Source organism: Argiope bruennichi, chromosome 1 (genome assembly GCF_947563725.1).
Source record: "Argiope bruennichi chromosome 1, qqArgBrue1.1, whole genome shotgun sequence".
Taxonomy (NCBI): Eukaryota; Metazoa; Arthropoda; class Arachnida; order Araneae; family Araneidae; genus Argiope; species Argiope bruennichi.
Genome location: NC_079151.1, coordinates 13,971,115 through 13,997,975, shown reverse-complemented (window position 1 = coordinate 13,997,975; position 26,861 = coordinate 13,971,115). Strand labels below are relative to the sequence as shown.

At 32.1% G+C, this 26,861-nt stretch overlaps 1 protein-coding gene across 1 annotated transcript in view; it reads right to left on the bottom strand.

Annotated features, from left to right (window-relative positions):
• The window catches only part of LOC129962394 (uncharacterized), a 44,643-nt gene extending 19,326 nt beyond the window's left edge, over nt 1-25,317 (bottom strand). Inside the window, exons 1-10 of the mRNA XM_056076151.1 lie at nt 25,296-25,317; nt 23,083-23,299; nt 20,488-20,641; nt 18,873-18,967; nt 13,147-13,279; nt 9,620-9,818; nt 4,209-4,386; nt 3,317-3,449; nt 1,513-1,607; nt 208-343 (exon numbers count right to left, since the gene is read on the bottom strand). Of these exons, the coding sequence (XP_055932126.1) occupies nt 208-343; nt 1,513-1,607; nt 3,317-3,449; nt 4,209-4,386; nt 9,620-9,818; nt 13,147-13,279; nt 18,873-18,967; nt 20,488-20,641; nt 23,083-23,299; nt 25,296-25,308 (1,353 nt within the window). The 5' untranslated portion in view covers nt 25,309-25,317. The remainder of the gene's footprint in view (nt 1-207; nt 344-1,512; nt 1,608-3,316; nt 3,450-4,208; nt 4,387-9,619; nt 9,819-13,146; nt 13,280-18,872; nt 18,968-20,487; nt 20,642-23,082; nt 23,300-25,295) is intronic.
• Between the last annotated feature and the right edge of the window lie 1,544 nt (nt 25,318-26,861).

The following is a 26,861-nucleotide window of genomic DNA, read 5'->3' as shown; positions in this document are numbered from 1 at the left end:
TTTATTAGAGAATACGCGAGACAGTTAAGACGGGATCCTTCCCGCTGCTTTTAAATGTAGTGGTATGGCAAAACTGAAATTGAAAGAAAATATCGCCATATTTTTGCCATTTTTTTATAGTTTTAACTACTAACAACGTTCTTAAAAAAAATTAAAATTAAATTTTTCCTAAAAAAAAATCTCTTATTCCTCGATTATACAACTTACTCCAATCCGGATGTGGCTGTTGAGTGCTTTAAGTTCTCTGCGCAGACCTTCAGTGAGAGCTCGAACCATGAATTTAGTACCAGTATAAAAATGAATACCGGGTTGCGCTGTACTGCTCAAGCGGTGGCCTGACATGCTGGGAAAAGAAAAACTTTTATTTATCCAATAAGGTGGGATATCCAAAAACTAAAAAACTAGTAAATTTACATAAGAAGAAAAATAGACACATTAGGCCGGATACTCGGGAGTATACTTTAGTAATTTAGACTTCTTATTTTGAAATATAATTATAGTTCTAACATTGGTACTTAAATTTTCTTTCATTAGGCTCTACAATTTCTTTACACTTTTATTTTCTAAGTTCTTAAAATTCATCTAATTTATATATTACTTTGTAGCCATTCATTTTGGTAATCATTTTTAGAGATATTCTTATATTATTCGATTTTATTAACTTGCTAATGGTATTAAATTATTAGGTAAGTTTTTATATTTTATATTTAGTTTATATTATATATTTGCTAGAAAAAAAATACTAAAAGTATAGAATGTGGTGGAAGCTTAAATATTATCTTTGAAGTCACGCAATCCTTAATCTTTCGACCCGACTTTTGAATGATTAAAATTTTAAATTCCATATAGAAAAAGGTTATTTCACCGATAACTCATATAAAAGTAGGATGTATTTACCCAATAGCGGATGAAATCTAATCTTTTGGATCTCTCGATGAGCGCTCATTTAACCCTATGATTCCTGACGGCCCGATATCGCCCCATTCGACAGGGGCCTGACTCAGGCGCTTTGGGGCGGTTAAATGTGTTGAAGGGGTGAAAGGTATTTCTCGACGAGCACTCATTTAAATTATTTAACCACTCCAAAACTCCTGAGTCGGGCTTCTGTCGAACAGGGCGATATCGGGCCGTCAGGGATCATAGGGATAAATCCATTATGGCCGGAAGGGTTAAAACACAAGAGAAATTCGAAAACCTTTTATGATGACAATTATCTTATTGTTTAGTATCTTAATAGAATAAAATCTAAGCGCGTTAGATGATTGCGACACTGATATGGATTAATATATCTTTTTGATTATGTGGAATTACCTTATTTGCTTTTGCGTATTTTGTGCATATCAGTATTGCAAGATATAATTTATTGAGAAAAGTTATATCCTGTGATATAAGCAATGTAAAATGATTAACGGAATCAATTTTTCTTTAAAGAAGAGTTTTGCGTCTAGATCTTATATTTCTTAATTAGTATGCCTCAGATTGAACAGCAGAAACGTAATGAAAGAACTTTACCTGCTGATGTTAATGATCTGCCCATCATCTATTCTCTTTTCTGTCATTAGTTTTACAGCTTCCCGGGTGCAAATGCATAGAGCCAATACATTAACCTATGGAAAGTATCATAGAAAATGTCAAACAAAGAAAAAAATAAACAAAAATTACATTTGAAATTGCAGAAGGCATACACTTTGGAATCGATATTTTACTGTTACGACTATTGAGTTCGAATGACATAAGAAATGAATTTGATTCTTACAAAGGCTTCTTTTTATTTATTAAAACATACGAAAAAATTATATTTATCAAGCGTTCAAGCTAAAATTTGAGTTTCGATTGTAGTCTACTCATCATTTGCAATTTTCAGGAACTGTACTGTGGTCCTTGTACCAAACATAGATTTTTCCGGTTTGTCTTTCTTTAGTTTCATCCAATTTTTATAAAAATATTCTGATAATAACCTTTGGAAACACCAAGGTTCTGCAATATGATTTGATTTACGCATGGAATTATATTGAGTAAAATAGTTTCAAAAATTACTGTTTAACTGGAAAAGTTTACTGCTGAAATAACTCAAGTAACAAAATTCTCCCAAGTTGTGATATTTGTATAACTAGTAAAGAGTCTTCTTCATCTCACTTAAGCATAGGGTGTACTCTAAACTAGATGAATTCAAATTAGCATTAGCCTGTAATATCAATTGTTCCTTGCTTTGGAAGAGATTAGTAGCATACAGGCGCTTCACATATTCACTATTCACCGGCTAACATCCACTTTCAATCGTGACTTCACTTTCTTGAATTCGTTATTCCGCATAAAGCTATTATTTATGGTAAATGTCATCAAGTCAAAAAACTTTAAAATGTCTGTAGTTTTATGGGTGTAAACCAGGCCAAAAATAGCGATAGTTTCTTTATCAAGCATTGACGCATCATATGTGACCCAAATCTAAATTTTTGAATAAGCGACACATAATCTAATTAATATCAGAACACACCCGGCATTCTGGTCCTTTTTGTTTACAAATGTGAGATGAGATGTTGTCAAGTATTATGAACAGGGAACAATTGGAGACTCAATTTTTGTCTTGATAGAAACAGAAAGCATGTTGGTCTTAATGATAGGCAAAAACTTTCTTACCAATGCGCGAAGCTTTCGTGAGATACAAAGTCATATAGTTGCCTAATGGAGGATAAAAGAATATTTTAAAATAAATTTATTAATGTAAACAATTTATAGAAAATATTTACCTTATATAGCTTCGGTATAAGGTGGCCGGTGACGGCCCTTAGGACTCAACCACAGTTCCCGCCAATTGCTGTTGCGGCGGTCCGGTCATTCAGTTTTATGGTTTAAATCCGTGTGCCTTCGGGCGGGTCAGAGAGTTAGATGGTTGACTTACCTTATACAGCTCAGTGCACAGGTACTATTCTCTCTCGGCACATGGCAAAGGTGTGTATATATATATATGGTTCATTCAATGTATTGATACAAAACCTTGATGCAAATGTTTCAAATCTTATAATGAAAAGTACAAAAAATAATATAAATTAAGAAATGAATGCAAAATATTTCATAACTTAAATGCAAAAATTCCTTGCAGCAAATGTTCGTTTGGTGCAGGTGAATTATAAATATTGATTTCACAATATTTTGTCCAAGTTATTTAGGACAGAAATAGTTTTATGCATGCCCAAGATACTCAAATCTTCCATTAAAGCAAATTTTCAGAAATATGGTAGAATTGATAGAAAGTTGTAATAGATTTACCCTGATAAATAAAATTGAAAATAATTGAAAGAGCAAGGAAATGACTCACATCTAGCATATTCTTAAATTCTGCAGTGGTACCGCTGAGAAGTGGAGAATTGTGACTCAGTCCTGCGTTGTTGATAAGAACGTCCAGGCGACCGAAAGTCTTACGGTCGCCTGGACGTTCATTCGTCCAGAGACTAAAATTATAAATATTCGTTTCGTTATATTAAATGGATTAGATACCTGAAAATAAGATTACAAAAATCAGTTGAAGTAGCAGCAAATAATACTATTTGTTAATATTTCTTTTTTCCACTCCATTTTTTGTATTTCTTTCTATACAGATAAAAATTTCATAGTAATTTCTAAACTGATTTTCCTCTCGTTGTCATATTGTACTTTTATACCAAAATTTCTCTATTATTCTAATAATACATTCTATTTCCTCTAAATTCATTACTATTAATTTATTTTAATAGGAATCTAACAAAAGGAGCAAATTTTGTATTCGTAATTTTGAAGTTAGTGTAAAGAAATGTTTTCTATGAGATGTTTTACGGTAAAAACAAGAAATAAGAAATGAAAGAAATGTCAAAGTGTTTATTGACTACGTTGTTGTCAAGTGCAATGTTTACAATAACAGTTCAAAATTGCGTTCACCAACAGTAAACATGCTTAAACAACAAGTAATGCGTTGGTACGGCGATTTGCGCATATGTTCAAAGATGCTAGATATCTCACCTACACGTGAGGAAGCTGCGGATATTCAGGCAACGAGATACACAATACAAAATTCTTCGCATGTTCCCATAAAGAGAAATCGAGGCTTTTAAATCAGGAGATTGACGTGGCCAAAATACTCTTTCACCACGTTCAAATCATCGCACCCCAAAACTCTCTATCTTTTCTGTCATCTCCTATTTTCTGAATTTGAAACTCCCCGTGTCAATTGCTACCTTACATCCCTACACAATAAATAATTGATAGATTGTCCTGATCTATCTCTTAAGGTTTGTGCCATGAGTTCGGAATCACTCTGTAAGCAAAATTCTTCTCTTGAACGTGCGAGTTCATTTCGCAGGCAGTCTTTAATTTGTTGCCTGTTTATTTTTGTAAGCATCTGTGGCTCTTTATCTAAAACAATATAACAATGATAGATGTTTATAAAAAATCCAAAAGATTTGTGAATGTACGTCTGACTAATTTATTAATCGATTGATGCTATTAAGAGAATCCCTTAAAATTTTCAAAAACTCTAATTCTTTTGTAACGAAAGCAAGCATATGTGATGCAGCAACAGAATTCGTTAACCCTCATTAAAGCAATGGAAGAAATGGAGGAATATGTTGCCCACATTCAACATATTCCTCCACTCCTCGATGCAGCCGGTGAGGCCTAACCCGTCATTATTGATGCAAACGTCCAGGTGGCCGAAAGTCTGTCGAATCTCCTAAAAAAAGATTCAAAATGTCCGATTCCTGGCTTAAATCACATCTTTAAAAAAATACATTTATGATTAAAGATTATGTTAAATGTGTAAAGCGAAAAGCATCCAAGTTGCACATCCAACATAGTACACATTAGAAAGTACAATCACATTAAAAAGTACAAAAGTAATAAGCATTTTAATTGCATACTTTTAATCCGTATTCGCGCGTTTTAAGAATGCTTTCACATTTTTACTTTTTCGTATACGAAGTTGTAATCATCAAATTGTTGTAATCATCAAAAAATTAGAACTCGAGCTTCTAACGAAACTTCAAGCTTTAGATCTCTTTTTAGAAATGCACGTGTTTGCCTGTCTGTCTCTGACAAAGATAACTCAGACTCACCTTGAGCTGGAGAGATGAATTCGGTATCTAATCTTTACACCAATCTTGTAGATTACTACTAAATTTTGAGCAAATTCTGCTCAGAACAAGTCTGTTCCTAATTATAAAACGAAGAGAGCTGGATAGATGAGATTCAGTACACAGATTTAACATCTATAGTGTAGACACCTATCGAATTTTCAGCTACTAATTTTTTAAAATTTTATTTGAAATTTTTTTTCTGCTCATTTTTATTTATTATGAGATAGATTTGGAAACACCACTCCTGTTAGTTTTCGAAAATGTTGCCCCTTTGTTTCGATAATAACGAAGATACGTATACGTTACAAAGGTCCATGTGTTTCCGTTCATGACTAAATTAAATGTTATGTAATTTGTTAATTAAATTGTGTTTTAATTTATTCACGGTGAAAATAGTCATTACATCCTGTTAAAATATATTGGGTATATTTTAACAGGATATAATGTAAACTATTCTGATTGCGTAAATCGAAGATAAATAATAGGGCATTAAAAATGTGGCACTATCTCATTTTTAAGATAGTATAAAATTTATTTTCTACAGATAACAATTTCCTGAGTGATGGTCCTTAAACTCCCAAATTACGAAATGAAAAACGATGACAATAGAGCACCATGAAACTTAATTTGTCATATTTTTGAAGTAATATTTATTAGTTGAGTAACACAAATACTTAATCATTTGTTACAACGGTGGAAAAGCTCTTCCTCTCTGCATCGCTTACAAATCTCCAATTTTTCGGAAAAAGAATAGATTAATTTTATATTTATTTATTTATATTGTCTTTGAAGAATTTTGAATGTTTTTTTTGGTATTTCAATTTATTTCAGCCTTTTGATGAAATTTCTCGAAATGATGTTAGCCTTTCAATCTCATTCCATTTCACAAGCTTACTATTTGTATTATTTATTTTGTTCTTATTTCTGTCTTTAAAGAAGACTTTAAGATCTTATTTTTTCTCTCTCTTTTAAGATATGGAAAGTATCTTGATCTCAAATGAAGAATAAAATTCTCATATAGGCTATTTTTAAAAGTTTTATTAATTTTATGAAAAGATATTCTTCGATTTAGTTAGTTTTGATTAATTTGTCTTGCACTATTTAAATTCACTCTGCGTTTGGAACACTTTTTTTCCTTCAATACTAAAACAATTGCAGAATATTTATTGATTGCAGAATGTAGTCTTGTTTCAGTAAGAATGACCTTTTTCCTTCCATAAAGCTTATTAGCTTAAAATTTTAAAAAGTATTCTTTCAATGATACCAATTTTTTGATATATAATTTTCTTGCCTTTTTGGATAATTTTTTAAAAAATATTTTAGGCATACTTTACAAAAGTATACTTGATTCTTGACATACAATTCGAAGCATTTTACATTTTTAATAATTCATCTTAGGGGGTGCTTTTTTCGATTGATCAAGATAAGAAGACTCGGCTTATTTTTCATTTTGAATGAGTATCAATATAAAGCATGCTTTAAAATTTCTTGAAATTTGTTGTACTAACAATTTAACTTCAGAAGCTAGCAATGGTGAAACAATTTTAAAGTTAGCATTTTTAGACACTGCTGTTCTTTTCTTTAATATAATTATATATGCAAATATATAGACAGAAAATTAAGGAAATATGAATGAATGGGACGCTGTAAGGTTTTTAAAATGGTATGATGCATCTATTAATCAAAATTTGAAGTTTAAAAACAATTTGCCGTGGAAACCCTTAAGGACAAGTAACATTAATTAATTGAAATTTTTCGCAACTATTAATTATTGTGAATTAACTGATGGTCAGTTTTAGCTAGTAAGATAAAAGATATCACTCGTGCTGACATATGTTGAAGCAAGCTGAATAAGGAAATTTTTTTGAGTTTCAGAGTATTTTTCCTTGAATTTTAGAAGTTTTTAATTTTTATTGGAATTAAAAATACTTTTTTTCGAAAGTGTTTTTAATGTTTTTTGTAATGTTTAATATCTAATTCCACTAATAAATGTTTATTGTTTGTTTTTAATAATATTTTTATTTTTAACGAGAATATTTTTATATTTTCACGCCTCAGTTTTCTTGGTCTCAAAAATTCGTTCAATGAAAGTTGCTTCAATATGAAATGTTATTTTTCTTCAAACTTTTGGAAAAAGCTATTGTAAATACAACTCTTAAATGTCCGAGGGTGCAGAAAATCGATCGTCTTGATGTATCAACACAGTCACTTGCATAGATTCTACACACTTTCAATCACTTTTACAGATTTTCACAACCAATCACTTACACATATTCAGGCAATCAGTGCTTGTAATCTAGAAGGATCCAATTCTTTGTTGAACATTAAACATTTGATGTTTTAACAAACATCGCTTTAATTGAATTCACTTTCTCGCATTTAAATTCTCTAAGCATGAATCAAAGATTGATCAAAATTTACTTTCATTCATTTCTATCCTCAAAATATACTTGATATGTGATGATTATTTTAAAGTGTCGGATCATTTCATATATTAAAGAACTTTTTTTATACTAATGCATGCATTTTAAAAATATTTTCTTCTTTTGGTTTCAAACATTAAAAGTCTTCGCTGAATCTTCCATGCTTGTAATAGTTCGCAGACAGCCTAAAATTTTCTTTTACTAGTTAACTCTTCCGACTTCATCGGAAAATGAGTATCTGAATTGTGTCGCAAAAATGTAGCGATGACGAGTATACTCAACAAACACAGAGCATATGAAATATGAAATTATGTCGTGATGAAATGACTTTTATTTTTTATTTTTCTCGCGTAGGAATATCTGTGTGACTACGCTTCTAGCGCTTCGTTCCGGCACCATTCCTCCCGCGAACAAGATGCAGTGTGCGTAATTGTCAATACCTGTGTTATTTTCTTTTCGTTTTCTATGTCCAATAAATGTGCTGTCTTCAAAAACCATGCTGAGATTATTGAAAAGTAACAACAATTTCAATAATCACATTTATTTATTTGCTTAAACTAGCATACATTTTTTGCATTTGAACGAAAAGAAACATAAAAAATTGGATGATTAAACAACACAGCGATACATTTAAGAAAAACAATTCATATCATATACTGTTATATTTTTATAAAAATTATTAATAATCTTTTATTTGTTCCATTGACTTCGACTTGGCTTCAAAATATTTTAAACACTTGAAATTTACGAATATGTTTAAGGTTCTATTGTAATTAAAACTACCAATTGTCACTACATATTACTCCTGACGAATAAACTCGTCATAACGCAAAGTGTTGTACTTTTTCCATGATGATTATACTAGCCAAAACAATTAACTAACTAAATGTAACAGTAGAGCTAAAGAATTTTATGTTATATCTCTTGTTGGTGATGACTTGTTTACTTTTTGTCTCTTACCCATTATTTGAATTTAAATAAAATATTTTACTGCATTTGCTAGTCACCATGATATTTTCTATCTTGGATTCTTTTGCGTTGATAATATTTGTAAAATCCAATTTCTTCCCGCTGTATGCATGCGTTGACTGAAAGTGAGTGGAACCAACTCCGGCACATTAAAAAAAATGTAAATGTTGAGAAAACTACTCATTTTATGTTACTTCTCTTATTTATAATTAATTCAATATGTTTATTGCATACATTTTCCATTGTTTTCTGAATATATCCTTATTTAATAATTTAAAAATATTTACATCTTTATGAATCCATAAACAAATGAGTTGAAAGGTTCCAAAATATAGACCGTCCATTGAGATTCTTGATATCCTAATACATGCACGAATGGATATATCTATGTCGTAAATTGGATTAATGGCAGATGGGAAACTTTCTTCCTCAATGAACGGATGCATGTCAATATTTAACAGTACAGATTTAACACATTTTTTTCATCCTTAAGAATGCTTTCTAAGCCAAACCTACCGCAGATTAGAGTTGACTCAGCTCGATCTTGTCATACAAGGTGAATTCAAGTGAGTGGTTCAAACCTGGAAGGGAGGCAGAGATTCAGGCTGAGAATAATATTCACTTAGAAAACCCAGGTTGCAATACATTTCTTTAAATAAGCACAAGAAGCAAAGACATTTCATACATTCACCTTAATCAAAGAGAGAGTGAACCACTTTTAAACCCACGCAAATTGCCCTTTCATATTCAAGAAACTTCCTCATCTCAATGACTAAAACTGTGCAATTATATTCGACTTTTATTTTAATTCAGCGATCAATGGGTAATAATTCGTATTTGTTGTTATACACACTCTTAAACTTTAAATTTTTGGCAAAATACTGTCCATTTTCAACATCATACCTTTCAGTATTTTAAGATTCTCTGGCGCCATTAGTACTGAGCTCAAGTCATTATTTATCAGTAAGAATATATTTTTATATATCGTATATATTTTATATTTAGACTTCTCACTTAAACTTCAAATCAAATTTCTTTCATGACTTTATTTGAGGTCTATATTTATCCTTATCATTTTGAAATTTACATATCTTAGTCTTGAAACGTGGAACTTTTCTTTTCAAATGGAATGGTCTATTGGCTGAACAAGAATGTCGTGCACTTCTACATGGGGTGGTGCACTCAGGATATAGAGAACACTATCGGCGATGTCTTTAGATCGCAGCGGTTCAAATGATTTAAAGAAAGCCGCAGCATCTGCAACCGGAATCCTCGAGTAATTGGCGAAAAATTCCGTTTCTACAACACCGGGACAAATAGACTGAAAATGAAATGCATTAACATTTTTAATAGAATATAACATTTTTACAAATGAATAAATATTTACATTTTTAAAAGACACACTAATATAGCACAATATTAATAGAGGGTGTTCCACAAGGTATGCAGCGTCAAACACGTTAGACGAGTATTTTGATATCTAACATGTGGGGTCCCCGAATATAGCATCATAGTCTAATTACATGAAAAGGTTAACTATGAATCCGACAGTTTGTATTCCAAATTATGTTGCATACGACAATTGCCAAAATGGAAGTTTTCCTAGGTGATTATCCAAATTCGTGGCAACCATTGAGAGGAAAAGCGTGTCTGCAAGTGAATATGCAAATTCCTGCAGCGGCATATAAGGCGTGAAAATAGGTTTGATGAGAATGAGTCGCGCGTTATTCACTAAAAAAATTCTGTGTATTGTGCATATTCGTTATGTTTCTGAAATGAGCTAATATTCGATTGAACGTGTTTTCATGGTACTGACTTATCATGAATTGCAATCATATCGCAGTGTGGTGAAAAAAAAATTCAGCAATCACCACAACATAAATGGCACGGAAAAAAAAAGAACGTACGAAAGAATGAACAAAACCGGTACTGTGTTGTACAATGTGCTAGCGAAACTGTGAAGGGAAAAAAGAGATGCGTGCAAGAAAACAGAGCCTAAAGTTCAGAAAGTGAAAGTTTTGAATGACAGTGACATTCTATTCTTGTATGGCACAGAACAGACAAGATAAGCGATTATTGGTTTATGCAAGATAGTGCTAGACCTCACCGAACTCTTGAAACTTCGATCTCTTAGCTGAACATTTTTACCATAGACTGATCGAGTTGGATTTCTTTACGAAACAAATAATAGTAGAGAATGACCATCTTCCACCCCGGATCTTAACTCCGTGCTACTTTTTTTATGGGGACGTTTGAAATACACAGTGTATCTCATACAACTCTCGACATTAGTTGACTTGAGAGCAACAATTGAAACCAAGGTCAAGGAAATTGGAACAGATATTTTGCAGAAAACAATTGAGAACTTCGATTCCAAACTTTGCCATTTTATTTGTTCGAACGGCCGACATGTCGAAAATCTATTCGATTACGAATAGTTCTCAATAAATAGTTATTCTTACTTGGTTTTGTTTTCATGTCTTGAAATTTTCACACCTTAATTAGACTATGACGCTATATTCGGGGACTCCCTATGTTATTCATCAAAATACTGGTCTTGACGTGTTCTATTCGAATCTGTGAAAATTAGATGCTGCCTATTTTGTAGGACACCCTGTAAATGCTATTATAATATCATATTTAATTGTATTTTTGGGAGAAAAAGTTCTCTACTTCATATAATCTAAATGGCACTTATATATGTAGCAGTATGCATACTGATGAGATGACATTTTACACAGCTCTAAGAAAGATTATATGCCCAACGATTTTTGAGGATAAAAATTATGTCCTGTTGTATGCAGAAAGTTATATGAAAAACATTTATAAGTATATATATATATATATATGACAACATAATAATAAAAAAAATATTTTTTTCTGCAACTACTGAAAACAATGTGTAGATTTTTCTAGAACATATTTTACCGCATGTGTATGTGTAATATGCAGTGTATCCAAGAAAAAAGGAAAATGCGTTTATTTCTCTAAATATTGCATTTAGATATACCCTTCTATTTACAAAGTTTCATTAAATAAGGTGGAGATTTGTATAAATAAACTTTGACTTCTGTAGAAGTTGATAGTAAAAAGTTACAAAAATTAAATTTTCATACGGCTTCTATAATGTGAAAGTGTGTATAGTAAAAGTGTAATATATAAAGTCAATTAGTAAATATTTCACTTGCACTTATCTATGCATATACAAATTTCACGCTTTTTTCTAGAAAAATGTGTAGAGATATGTTAATTCATAAATTTAAAGGGAACTTTACTTTAGTATTGTTAATATCTTAACAGAGAAATATTTACTTATTCACAAGCAAATATTTGTCTAATAGTACATCATTCAATGTAATCATAAAACAGATGTATATGTATTCAAGTATATATGAAGAATACAACTTTTTAAAAGTATTGAAGCATTCATATTGATCAAGTGTCGTAAAATTTTTAATTAATATGTTACACCAATTTTTAAAATATAATAAAAATTAATAAATGTGTTATTACTTTCTGATACTCTCTTTTTAAGATGTATTGTAACATGTATATTATCCCAGAAATATGAGATGGAAGATTCATTCAAACGCCAGAATTGAGGTATGAACGAATGGATGATGTTTATAAAATCTAATTTTAGATAGAAGTATGGAATTCTGTGCATTCGTAAATAAATGTTAAAGAAACATTTTATTAATCGACTTTGTGGGAGTTCTATAAAATTTGCACTTTTTATTATAAACTACAGAAACCAACGTATTTTCTTACGATTGTTCAGCTCATTTCATGAAACTTTGAATTAGTAACTATACTCCTAATAACGATATTTAAATAAACACTTGTTCCACTTTTTTGAAATTTTCTGTATTTTTATATGCAAATAATGGATGTCTGACAGCTCCTGTAACCCGCTTACAGATATTTTACCAAGCATATCTTTTATTATACTCCTGATATACTATTTATGGATGTGTGCACATTTTTCTTCGCGGTTAAAGACGACAATGAAACCATGTAGCTGAGAAATGTGAAATGGTAATTCATATGTACCGAAATACTAGGTACTGAATACCTAAAGAGTACCTAGAAAATACCTAGAATACTCATGACAGATTCCCATGTGACTTACTACATGAGAGTAAGTCACATGGGAAGAATAAAGACTTTAGCTGTTTTACTGATACATGAACATTTTGTAATTGATTGTAAGTTTAATTGAATTGTAAGTGAAGGGTGTATAGAAAACAAGGAAATTAAAATTTTCTTGTTCGTTTCTTTCGATTGTTGTTATTGAAAACATTAAACTCTAGCACTCAGTAATTGTCTGTTAGTTTCTTCAAGAATTTTTAGTCACTCTTCATATTGTTAATACAAAAGAATCGGCGAGAAGAAGACTAGTAGTTGTAAAAAATTCCCAAATCAAGATATATATGCCTTTGATCTGAAACAAATACTGTTCTTCCGTACTCATTCAAATATTTGAAAGCCATCAAAAGAATCTAAAGTAGTACAGCTATTACATTGAGTACTTAGATCTGCATTTTCGAAAACAGAGACAGAATTTGGACTTGTACTACTCTTCTTTTCTATTGAAATAATTATTCAATTCATGTATTCCATAATAAAAGTAATCAAAGTTGCCTTACCCCTACTCTAATGTGGCTCTTGGTGGTCTTCAGCTCCCTTCTGAGACCTTCGGTGAGAGCTCGCACCATATATTTGGTGCCGCAGTAGAAAAAGGCTCCCATTCCGGGATTCGGTAGTTTGTGTCCGACAATGCTGAAAGTGAAACGAGATTGATTATTCCGTGTCATTTTAAGCTGTAATATTTTCAAATTCTGTAGAACCAAGTACTTAAAAATAACAAAATGGAGAAATGCAGGCGAAATATAGTTTTTCATGATTCCATTTACCTCCTTTTTATGCCTTGAATAACAAATACCAAATTTTCTGAAGAAAAATTCGTATCATATCGAATATTTTCCATTGCTTCCTCTCCAGCTATTTTTGTATAAAAAGCTTTTCTTTTGAGGACAAAAATGCATAGTTGTGGCAATTCAGTTTATATAGAGTGTCCCAAAATTTACGTAAGATTTCAATTTTACTCCATTTGTTATTAATAAATAATAATAATAAAAAAAAACGTTTGACAGTTGAAAATTCAGGGTTATTACAAATGGAGCGCTGCGCAAAGAATAACTTGTTTTCATTAGCGAGCAATATTTTAAAAATAATGAAAGTTTGGCAACTGCAGTTCGCGATTTTCTTTCAAAATATGATCTATGTCATACAGCCCGAGAGCTAATTCAATCATACTTCATGAGTCATTTCCTGGTCGTGTCATTTCCCGTTTTGGTGATGAGAATTGGGTCTTCACCCCCCCCCCCCAAAGTCCTACCTAGCGGCCTCACCGTGGCTGGGGGGTGTCTCTGGATGGAATGGGTGAAGTACGTCGGGAGTTTACTCCTGGTAGGGCCACCCAAGGCGTGAAGGCCCTTCCATTATATCCAGCTAACGCTAGGAGGAGAAAAGAGCAAAGTCGGACTTCTACCTTTCTTGGGTGCTCTAGGTAGTTTGCTACCAATTGAAGCCGTCCCCCTTTCCCTTTTGTTCATGATGGATTCGCCTTTAGCTTCTAATACCGCATCGTCCGTCGCGCGGGTTAACAAGGGACGCGATCTGGATTTAGGCAGAGGGTCCAGACCGATTAATGTGTTACAGTCTCCACCCAAAACTAAACAAACTATGCCTTTGAGAATATTGCAATGTAATATCAATGGGCTCTGTACTAGCGCTACTAGAGCTAAACTTGACCACCTTTTGAAACTAGCAGATCAACACAGAGTACAAATTATTGCTCTGCAAGAAACTAAATACAAGACTGCCTTTAAGTTGAAACTAAAGGGATTCAATATTTTTCGTAAAGATAGATTGAATAGAGGAGGTGGTGGCTTGGCCCTTCTAATACGTAAGGCAAACTTCCAGGTCATCAATATCGGTCAACTCCATAATGACTGTGATCTTGAAATACAGGGTATTTCTCTGAATTGGAATGGAGAACCAATAAAGATTTTCAACACCTACTTACTTCCAAACGGGCGAGGATTGTGCGATGGCCTATCTCTCGTCACTGACGAACAGACATTTATTTTAGGAGACCTTAATGCCAAACATACTTCTTGTGGTTGTTCTACAGGTAACCAGATTGGTGTTGATCTTTCAAATTTTATCGACGATAAAGCATTCATGTGTATAAATGATGGTTCTCCAACTCATAGTTCATATAACTATGCAACAAACGAGGCTTTAGATGTTTCTTTTGTTAGTGCCGATCTGTTTCCCACATGCAAATGGGAAGTATTAGAGAATATAGGAAGTGATCATCTACCTATTCTAATTGAATTAAATCAGTCATCAGATGCAAAAGTAGTTGAGAGAAAGTATTGGAATTTCAAAAAGGCGGACTGGGACCTCTATGGTACTAAAATTGCGCAGGCTTTTGAACAGGTAACTCCTTGCACTGAGTTGGAGGGGCAATGGTCTTTCTTCCGAGAAACCATCATTAGTGCAGCCAAAGCTGCAATTCCTAGAGGAAACATTAAGGATCACCATCGAAACTTTGCGGATGACCTTTCTGTGGTGGAGCCTCTTATTCTCAAGAGAAATGATCTTTCTAGGGAACTCTTTGAACACAACAATATATCTGTCAGAATAGAGCTCAACAGAGTGAATGCTGAAATTAAACAGTTATACGCTAGTGCAAGAAGAAAGAGATGGACAGAATTTTGTGAGAACATAGATGTTGGGACCTCAAACACAAAGTTATGGAAATTGGCTAAAGCTATTGATAGAGAACAACCACAATACGAGAAATCGAATTGTATCGACTCAAAAGACACCTCTCTACCTTTAAATGACCGGGATTCGGCGGATACTCTTGGCAGGCATTATTGTCATGCTAACGATCTTGAGTTTGTGCAGGACGATAAATTTATTGCAGTCCAGGCTAGGAAAACAGCGCATCGCTGCCGCCAGGTTAAATCAAAAAACCCTTTGTTTAATGATCCTTTTGATCGTGAAGAACTGGAAATGGTCTTGAAACAAGTAGATCCTGCAAAAACCCCGGGACCTGACGGTTTGCATGGGCTGATGATTGCTCATCTTGGTGATTGCGGAAAGCAACTTTTACTCGATATTTTTAACCATTCTTGGAAAATTGGCAGGCTACCGAGAAATTGGAAAAGTGCTATTGTAATTCCCATTAGGAAGCCTAATAAACCTGCAGGCATCCCAGACAGTTATCGTCCAATTGCACTGACAAATTTTGTCTGCAAGCTCTTTGAGAAACTGCTTTTGAATCGTATCAACTTTCACCTGGCTACTAATAATCTTTTGCCGAGTGAACAATATGGATTTAGGAGGGGGCATGGTACTCAAGACCAAATCTTATATTTTGCCCAACATGTGCGAGATGCCCATAATAATAAGCCGACCAACCATACTATTGCAGTCTTGTTGGACTTGGATAAAGCATTTGATAAAGTATGGAGGTATAAGTTAATCAATAAGTTATATGAAAAATTTGCTATTGACGGTCGGGCTCTCTCATGGATTAACAACTTCCTTAAAGATAGATTTTTTAGAGTCAACTATAATGGCACGCTTTCAAGTTACTATCGTTCCAGACAGGGTGTGCCCCAGGGTTCTGTTTTGATCCCAACTCTCTTTGCCCTTTACATCTCTGGATTGGAATCTGTGATCCCTGGTGACTGCAAGATTGGACTATTTGCTGACGACATTGTTCTTTGGTGTAGTGGTTCATGTATTGATGTTGTTGAGACAAGCTTAAACCAATCAATACAGAATATTCTGGATTTTGCGGAGGACCATAAACTTCATTTCAATCCTGGTAAATCTATTACAGGCTTTTTTACGACTAATAGGAAGCTATTTAATTATAGTCCCAGAATTTATATGAACTCTTTACTTTTACATTGTGAAAAAAACCCTAAATATCTTGGATTTATTCTTGATCCTGAGATCTCTTGCAATAAACACATTGACTCACTTGTTAACCGGGCTAAAATTCGCCTCAACGTTATGAAGTTTATTTCTGGACGTTACTGGGGTGCAGATGCTAAAACCCTAAGAACTACATACATTTCTCTGGTTCGCCCAGTTCTTGAATACGGGTTTCAAATATATCATGTTGCCTCGAATACCAATTTGCAGAAACTAGAGCGAGTTCAGCTCAGCGCAGCTCGTATTATCACTGGGCTCCGCAGAAGCACGCCATCCAACATCGTACTCTACGAGGCTGACTTACAGCCATTGAGGGATAGATGTATTCCTAATCTTATAAAGTACTTTAGCAAACTTTATAGCTACCGTTCTCAACATCGAACCGCTAATTTCCTGTGTGGTTGGAAGAACACTCAGAGGTTGAAGAGGTATAGTCCTCTTGGACATGCTGAAAAGTTAGATGTTTTGCAACCCATTGTTTCTTCTAACTCTCTAAAGCCTATTACTTCCCCTCTTGACAAATTATCTGGTGTGTACTTCCATACAGAACTATTGACTTACACTAATAAATCTTCTCAACATCCTGAATTTCTAAGACAAGCTGCTCTTGAAGTAATCAAGAATATCCCATCTGAAGCTGTACTGATTTATACTGACGGTAGTAAAGATGAAAATGGTCACACTGGTAGCGGGGTTGTAATTAAATCCGGCAATGAAGAGACTTTCCTTAGTCAGCGCAACCCTGACTTTAGTTCCGTCTTTGGCTCAGAATTGATAGCCATTGACATGGCTCTGGGCTTTTCTTTAGATCACCAATTAATCGGTGAGATTTGGCTTCTAGTTGATAGTCGTAGCGTCATACAGTACTTAGAAAACTGGAGGAATATTGTAGACCAGAGAGGCATCCGTGTTTTTGAAAAATTAAAATTGATGTCCAAGTCCTCCGCTATACATTTTCAATGGATACCATCTCATGTAAACCTTAAATATAATGACATTGCCGATAGTCTGGCTAAGAAGGGTTCATCCCTGACTCTGAATTCTGCTGAGCCCTTAACTTTCCAGGAAATGCATTCCAGAAGTAAGGCCCTTGTCAACTCATCTTGGAAACTACCACCTTCCCATCCTTGGTACCTTGGCTCTGGCCCTGGTGGTGCTCTGAGCTTTGGCGGTGCTAGACATGACCAGACGGCTCTGTCTGGATTTAAATCTGGCCACCTCAAGACTCTTCGGTTCTCTGGTGGGAACAAGATCTTCCCCATCTGCACAAAGTGCAATTCAAGCGAGGCCATTGCTGAGCATTTGCTTCGCTGTATTGGCTTTTCCCGGGAGAACCTGCTTCATAGCCCCAATAATGTCCTTGATGGTTTGAAGGCGAATGGTCTCATGGACCTGATCTGATTCCGATCAGAGGATTAGAAAGAAGAAGAAGGGTCTTCAGATCATGAGATTTAACCTTATTGGACTTTATTTTTAGCATTCTTTATAGTTTCTTTGATTTATGACAACAAGTCCACGACCATCCATGCCTTGAATTAAGAAATTGAGCGTAAAACATAAAAACATTGTGTTACGTAAAAACATTGACACATTTATGAGAAACGGTCCATTGGGAAAGAAAAAGAAAATGTTCAACGGCGTTAAATCGCAAGACTTGGGCTACCAATTCGATCAGGAACAGGAAATGATTCGACCAGGAAATGACTCCTGCAGTAATTGAATTGTTCCTGTCTAGCATGAGGCACTGACAATATTTTGAACGAAAATCGCAAAATATAGCTTCCAAACTTTCATTTTTAAAATATTACTGATTATTTTTTTCATTAATAAAGCTTATCGGGTTTTGTGTGTGTGTGCGTGTGTGTATAGCACTCTATTCGCAATAACACTGAGCTTTCAGTTATCACGCTGTTTTTTATTGAGATTTATTAGTAAAGCAGCTCTAGTTTAAGTAGTTAATTTTTTTTTAAAAAAATCTTATTGTTTTACATAATTTATACAATCAGTTCAAGATTTTTTGGACGCCCAGTATATTACAATCCTTTTTAGGCGAAAAAAAATTTTTAAGAAGCAGTTTCTGACAAAGTTCGTTGCTGTCGGACATAGAGCTCATTGCTCAAAGCCGAACGCTAAAAGATGAGGACGTTTTTTATTAAACAGAATTAAAACTGTATAGTTTTAGAAAAAGTATTCAGTTCATTTTCTATTCTTGGAAAGTTTAATAACGTGAAACTCTAAGCGTGAAATATTTTTTTAACGGAAATAAATTTGTGAATTAAAAATTAGATTACATTTGATCAATTTTCGAAAGCAAATTTTGAAGCTGGAGAGTGAAATGAATTTTTTTTACCTGCTAATATGTATAATTTGTCCATCGTCTATGCCTTTTTCTTGCATCAGTTTCACTGCTTGTTGGGTACAGATACAAAGAGCCATAACATTCACCTAAAAAGGCAGGGTTTATTTTTAATCTTTTACCACAAAAATGCACATGTGAGAATAAGGTTGAAAATTTTATGATGAAACAAAAAAGAAACCACTGAAATATCAATTTTTTGAAACGATTTTCAAATATCATTTGATGAAAGAACTGCGGAGGAAAAACAAGATTATTAGAGACATGTTAAAATAGAATAGGGATAACCATATATTTATATATGTCCTTTTGTAATTTACAACTTTTCACTGTACATTTAAACCATAAATTCGTCATCCAGAAGATAGAGCGAAAAATGATTAAGAAATATGTTGAAGGATTGTTTAAAATGGACTTGCCAAACGGTAGAGCAAATAGTAAGTTAGAGGATATTGTTTTCAGTACGGATGGATCAGTTTCAGTTCAACGAGAATCAGTTAATATTGATTGATTTCAACAGAATCTGAAATTTGTTTCTATTAACCAAACCTCTGTCAAAGATATTAATGTGTTTTGGGCAATTTAATTATTGAAATTGCTTCTTCCTGGGTAGAAATACAAACCGACATGATTTTATACTAATAAATGTACCTTCCTAACTCTGTACTAGTAGTACCTTGATAACTACATACACTCTTATGTCAGAATTATATATTTTACAAGCTGTCTTTGGTGACTAGTTTATTCGCCCCTTTTTAGGCTGTTAAATAATTAATATGGAATGGATTTTTTTCCAAAATTTTTTCCCTTTTTTTTTTTTTTTTGTACAACTGAGAAACATGAATTTAATTAAATCAGTTTACTATGCATGAAAAAGCGCATCTATTACTTAATAAAAGCGGAAGTGAAAATTCTGTTACGGGTTTAATGACTGGTAAAAACATGTGATTGAATACATGGATGGATTAGTTTTAATTCCATCAAAGCATTTAAGCAATTGTTTTAGATAGTGTATCAAACTAAAATAAAAGTATTTTTGAAACTAAGGGAAAATTTTCTAAATGATATCATTAAAAAGGTAATTCTTTTAGTCTTAATACAAAAAAAAATTCAAGGTAATTTTTTTAGAAGATATAAATATCAGTTGCTATAGTCATTTTCAACGATTACTGCTGGACTTAAGATTAATATACGGTCACCAAAATAGTTTGGGGTGATGGATCGTCAAATGGAATTGTGATATTTTTTATTGCAATCTTAAAGCCGTTTGTTTACTATTTCTGGTATCCATATTTGATGGCGGGATTTTATGTTTTTGGATGATCGGCACAAGTCTGACGAGCTTGGCGAGAAACCGTTTATTAATCTTAAATCTTACTATGATTACTTAACTCGTGACTGTTAAGCCTATTTTTGCTCTCGATTAAACTTTTTGTTGGATGGATATTTCTTTCTTTTATGTGCTTTTTCTTGTAACTGAACATACTTTTTGGTGATATATATATATATATATATATATATATATATATATACATAGATGCAGATAGATAGATGGTTAGATGCTATTATTGTGTAATAAGAGATATAATGAGATGGAAAAATGTCTTACGTCCAGTATATTTCTGAAATCCGATGTACTTCCAGTAAGCAGAGGGGCATCGAAGCCGATTCCGGCATTATTGATGCACACGTCCAGACGACCCACTGTCTGGCGGATTTCGTCGAACATCGATAGGATCTCAGATTCTTTGGTCAAGTCGCACCTGAAGTATAATAATACTTTATCAAACATTTATTAATTCCATAATTTGCAAAGTAGTAAGTAAGGAGAAAGCAAGTAAAAAAAATATATTTAAAAGTAATCACCCACAAAATGTGGCAATAGGATGACTTCTGAAATAAACGTAAAAAAACTATATATGCAGGGTGTTTCTCAATTCATAAACAAAACTTTATATGATATCATACGAAGAAGGTGGGTTTTGCATAGCAATATCGGGTCGAAGATTTAAAAAATGTAAGCGGATAAAAACAAGATATGCTGCGGAAATGAAAAAAAAAAAAAATCTTTATTTGCATAATGTTTTTAAAGTAGACGATATACAAGTTTAGGGGCGAAGCTTAAATAAAAATGAATTTTTTGAAAGAAAAATATTGAATAACTGTGGCCAAATGGGATCTCACAATTTTCAGCTTTCCGCGGGTGATTCATTTCATGTCAAAAAAACTGGATGCAGGCCGTTGGTCCTCAACGGTTCCTTTTTCCTTTCTGCCTATACTTTTTATTTCCGATCCCATACATAAAAAAAAACTTTTTTATATGTATTTTGCCTTTTACTAATCCTTAAAGTTTGACCCATGAATTCAGAGATACCCTTTATGTATAGTTAAAAATCCATTTGTTTGTTTGGTATCTTATCCAATTCTACTACCTATGATGAATTGGACAGAAATTTAGTACACGTGTTCCTTATTGCGTAGAATAGTTTACTGTGCTTTAAAAAGTTTCAATGGCTCTTTTAAGGGAGTGAAATGGTGAATGGGATATTTTACGTTTTCTCTCCATATCTTCTAAACTAATTATTGAATAAAAAAAAATTTCATACCATTTATGAATTTAAAAAATGAATGACATCACGGCTGTTTAATCAGTTTTTCAAATTAAACATTATTTATAACAATGTCCTTATTTCCGTTGAAATATTAAACTTATTTACCTGTTTAATTACATCTATCGTTCGTGCTCTTTTGTTAATGCTGTTCTATTTTCAGCCATTTTTACTTTAGCTTTTGTCCCACGGCATTTTTTAATTGAGTTTGAAATGAAATATTTTAGTTTTTAGTATGTTTATTTAGTTGTTGCAATTTCTTAACTGTGAGATCTAGTTTTGTTTCATATATTAGTAGTTTTAAAATTTTATTGTGCATAGTTAGAATACCACAAGTCTTTTTTTAAATTTTTTTAGCTTGAGTTTATTAATTAGAAATATATTTAAAAATAAATAAACAAATTTAAAGTATTTTCAAAATGGGAGTTTATTTACATCTGCGCTTTCATTTCTAACGCTCACTTTGCATCTTACTCAGTGAAAATTATTTACTTGCAGTTTGTATGAATTGTGTAATTGTTATAATTTTGCTTTTGTAGCATTAGATATTAAAACACCTAATAATGACAGATAAGCATTTTATTGTGATTATTCTTCTCCTATAAAATTCACTTCATTACTTCCATTTTTACTGCCGAATCCGTCGATCCATTAATAACTCTCGCTCTTAATACAGTTTCTCCGTCCTTCAAGCGCTGAAAAGTTTATATTTCAAAACACTGATAATAACTGAAATAGAATAGCTCTAAAAAATCTTAATTAGAGCGAAACTAACTAAAAGATTATATTGGTTTCGAATCTAGGACATTCAATATTTCTTGGAAGAAGAATTCACAATTCAGTCATGCAAATAAAAAAAAGTTTACCCTCAAATTAAAATAACATTAGGAAAATTCAATATCATTTTGACTTTTTAATGTCCATTTATTTGTAAAAGAATTCAAATCTTTCATTCGTGAGATTAATCACTATCTCTATGTTTTCAGTTAATGAAACTAATTTCACAAACTGAAAATACAGAAACCGAAAATTATATTTCTCTTAGTGAAATGTTAAACAAATATACAAAACTTTACAGTATTAAAGCATTGAACTGAACGTACAAAAAAAAAAAAAAAGAAAAAGAAAAAAATACAGGAACACGATTTTAGTTTAAAATTAATAAAAATCTCACGTGTTTATCTCTCACTAATATCACATTTTAAATCCATTATTCAAGAAATTTATGCGTTGTTTTGAATACAATTTCTTTTTTTTAATAATAAATGCTCAAATATTTGTTTATTCATTTCTATTTTTTATTATGGTTCTCAAATATTAAACTAAATCAAATTTTCACCATTCATGAAAATTTCCAACATATTAAAAATCTCAAAGCACCTCATTGTTTTTGTGCTAAAAATGGAGATAATGGTGTCGTTATCCCTGTACGTTTCGATATTTCTAAGCACGTCTCAAAATTACTCCGCTCAATTTCAAAAGAGAGAAATATATCTAACTAAAATGAACTAAATCAAAATTAAAATGAAATGGCTTCGAAATACTCCTATGATCTATATTCAGATAAAACACTAGTCATAATATTAGAAACTTACTTGATTGCTACTAGCTTTCCTGGAGCGTCTTTTAGAACATCTTCTTCCGCGATAGCTTTAATCCTATCGACATTCCTGGCACAGCCCACCACCGTCATGCCGTGCTGCACCAGGGCTCTGCACAGCCCTGCGCCGATCCCCGCTGATGCCCCGGTCACGAGAGCGACTCTTCCCTTCCAACGATCCATTCCGCACCGATATCTTGGAATAACTCTGTCTGTTATCACACAAGCGTTTTCAAATAAATAGCAGTCGCTATTTTATCAAATTTTACTCTAGAACAAAACAATGAACAGTTTCGGTGCTGATAAATTTATCGAGGGAGGAAAATAGAAATTTTCAGATATAAAACATGACCAAATATAGTGATATGATTTTTAAAAAAAATTAATTATTTTTAATGATACGAATGTTTTGTCATTTTTTTTCAAAGCTTTCCGAAGTATGTTCTAATCTATTTTCAGTTATAATCTTCAACAATTTGCAATAAAAAAATAAATAAATAATCATCTTTGCATTGAATTTCATTTTAACACTTGAACGCCATGGAGGTCACCTGTTACCAGCACTGAGTCTATTCGTAGCGACATGGAGATCACCGGTGATTGGCGAAGCCAAGATAAAACGAGTAAATTTTCAATGTTTTAAAATTTTTTAATTTTATCATCGTTACTAAAATGATGTCAAAAAATAAATGCAGTATAGAATATACAAAAATAATTTTACAAATATAATATGGCATTTCAGGGCTATGAAGCTCACCGGTAACCTCAATAAAATAAATACATTATGAATGATAGAACAAATTAATATGTTTGGTATAATTAATATTTCTAAAAAATATTCAACGTATGATTCATGCTGGCTAGACGGAAAAACCATGAGAAATTAGCATGATATTCAATGTGTTAATACAAGCATTATAAATCAAAGAAGAAATTACGAAAATAGAAAATAACAAAAGAAGAAAGGAATAGAAATATGAAGAAAAGTAACTATAGAATTACGAAATTGATACCTAGGCAGTCGGTATCCTCAGCAAAAGTCATCGCGTTTGTATGTCTTGGATAATGTGTCCATTTCCCACTAACCTTATGCGTTACCTGGTGAAGCTAGTTTTTGAACAATTACATTTTATGTTTAATAGAAACATTTGCAATTATTGCCATTTTTTTTTCCTTCTTTAACTTTTTCTCTTCTTCTCCATTTTGTTATAACTAGACTCGGAAAATGCCGAGCACCATCTTGGACCACATGTTCGGCGGCTTTACAGCAGGTAAGAGAAAACAAGTAGAAATTTCTAATTCAAATTTCATATTATAATGACAGTTTTTACGAAATCTGGCGAAAAATAGTCAAACATGTTACGTAATTTAGAATTATAATTAACATTAATGGAAAAAAATTTTGGGCTCATAAAAAATATTCATTTCTAAATAATAATTTGGACTATATTTGTACTAAAATATTATATAAATTAGAATATTAAAGGTACTTTCGCAAATCAAATAAAATATGTTAAGATTAAAATTCAGTTAATGTCCATTGTGAAACTAAATTACAATTATTTTCGGGCAAGCCTCATAGTTGTCAATTTCATTTCACTAATTCTACACTGGCGACGACACCTCTCTTTTAAATTGTCTCCCACTCACCAATATTGAGAATTTTAACTCTATTGTATTGTTGTTGGGTAACATTGAATTTCAATCGAGAATTCTAAACGTACAAACTTTCAGAACTCTAGTACATCAAAAAATGAAAAAAGAAACGATTACAAAATTCCATCTTTAAAAACATGGAACAAATTATGTTAGAAGAAAGGAGAAGAAAAGGTTCAATTTTTTCATAATTTAGTTAAAAATTTACATGAATTTATAGGAAAGTAAACATAATGATATGCAAAAGTGCTAATGAAGCAGTCAACAGAACATTTGTTGCGGAATAAAACATGGTAAATAACATAAATATAATAAAAATACTATAAACATGGTATAGTATACGGAATAAAACATGTTATAAAACATAATAAAAATACTATAAACATGGTATAGTATACGGAATAAAACATGTTATAAAACATAATAAAAATACTATAAAACATGGAAACACTTTTAATTTCATAATTTGAATGTTATATATATTACGATGGAGTGGAAAAAATAAGAAATTGTTACATTGTAACGTTTATATGAAAAGAAGTTCCCACTTACAAATCATATTCATAATGCATAAACTAAACTAAAACAAATTTCTTCAGCTGTCCAAAAAATTTTTTTAATTAGTTACTGTCTACTATATAAGTTAAATAAAAAAAATACAAAAAAAATTTAAAATTTAATTATCAGAAAATTTAAAAATTGCAACTATAAAATATTATCGCTCTGTTGTGAAACCATGAGTGGCTGGTATTAAACTACTAGAGAAATAGTTAAGTTGACGCTTAGCATGACTTGGAGAATCTAGTCTCCTCTAGCCCTTCAAGGACGCTGTACGATTGCGCATACTCCTGAATCCCCCCACCCACCCACCTTCTGACAGTAAATTGCTTTCCCTAGTTTTATATCCTTCCTTTCAAGGCTGAGTTTTACGATGTGTTCTGTATTATGTTAATCATGTTTAGATATTTCATAGATTTATAATTTCGTGTAAAGTAGGATATATAGAGCAAATTTTCAAGATGATATGCTGCAAACGCAAGGAGGTATTATTATTCATACGTATATGTATGCCTTTAAAAAACGATCAGGAATTCGGTTCCTTATTATTCTCTGATAATAGATTTCAAACTGTTATGGTTAAAAAATTCAATATCTATTGTCATAAATTAGCCAATATTTTATAAGAAAAGAGAATTCCATTAATAATCGTAATATTAAGAAGACTTGGAGGAAAAAGAGTAAACTAAATTCTTCGGAAAAAGTTTATTATTAGGGTATCAATAGAGAAAATTCTTTTCCATGTCACTAAATACAAATGGAAGGTTTTTTTTTCAAATCTGTACTTCAAAAATTAAAGTAGTACTGATAGAGATTTTTTTTTAAAGATCAAAGGACATTTAAAAGATGATAGGTGGATAGGGTGATATTAAAACAAGCGAAATGTTTGAGGAAAGATTTCTAGACAAAGAAAAAGTACCAAAAAGAGCTGAAAAGGCTCAAATGCAAAAAGGGGAAAAAAACCCCAGCTGTTAGGTTTTCTCATTTAGTAATGGGATACATTTTGAATTCTTCAAGTTCTGATGAATGTAAAGGTACTTAATCACAGATCAGGTGTCAAGAGAGTGCGTCAACATCGCAAATAAAAACTACGCTTTAAAATGTAGTAAAAATTGTTATGAACTTAGTATTTAAAATATAGGAGAGTAATTACCGAAGACGATACTTCTACAGAAGACTTTCGTAGCAAAATCAAAGAAAAAATAAATAGAAATGAATGGTGATTTCTTAAGACAAATCAAGGCAAAACACTCAACATCGAAATATGGAAAATATTTTAATTCTAATGTTAAAAAAAAGAAGAAAAGTAGCTAATATAAAGAACGTAATAGAAGAGAAGAATGTTCTCTTTTTTTTTATTTGAACAATATACAGAACCAGGATCTGTATATTGTTCATATCATTGTTACATCTGGAAGTTCTTGGAATAAAATACAAAAATACTTTTTGCTAAAAAACATTGTAAATTTTCTAAGTGTCAAGCTTTAATTACAATAAAAAAAATGGTTAATACAAAGTCTATTAATGGTAACATTAGTAAAACTGAACTATTTATAAGAA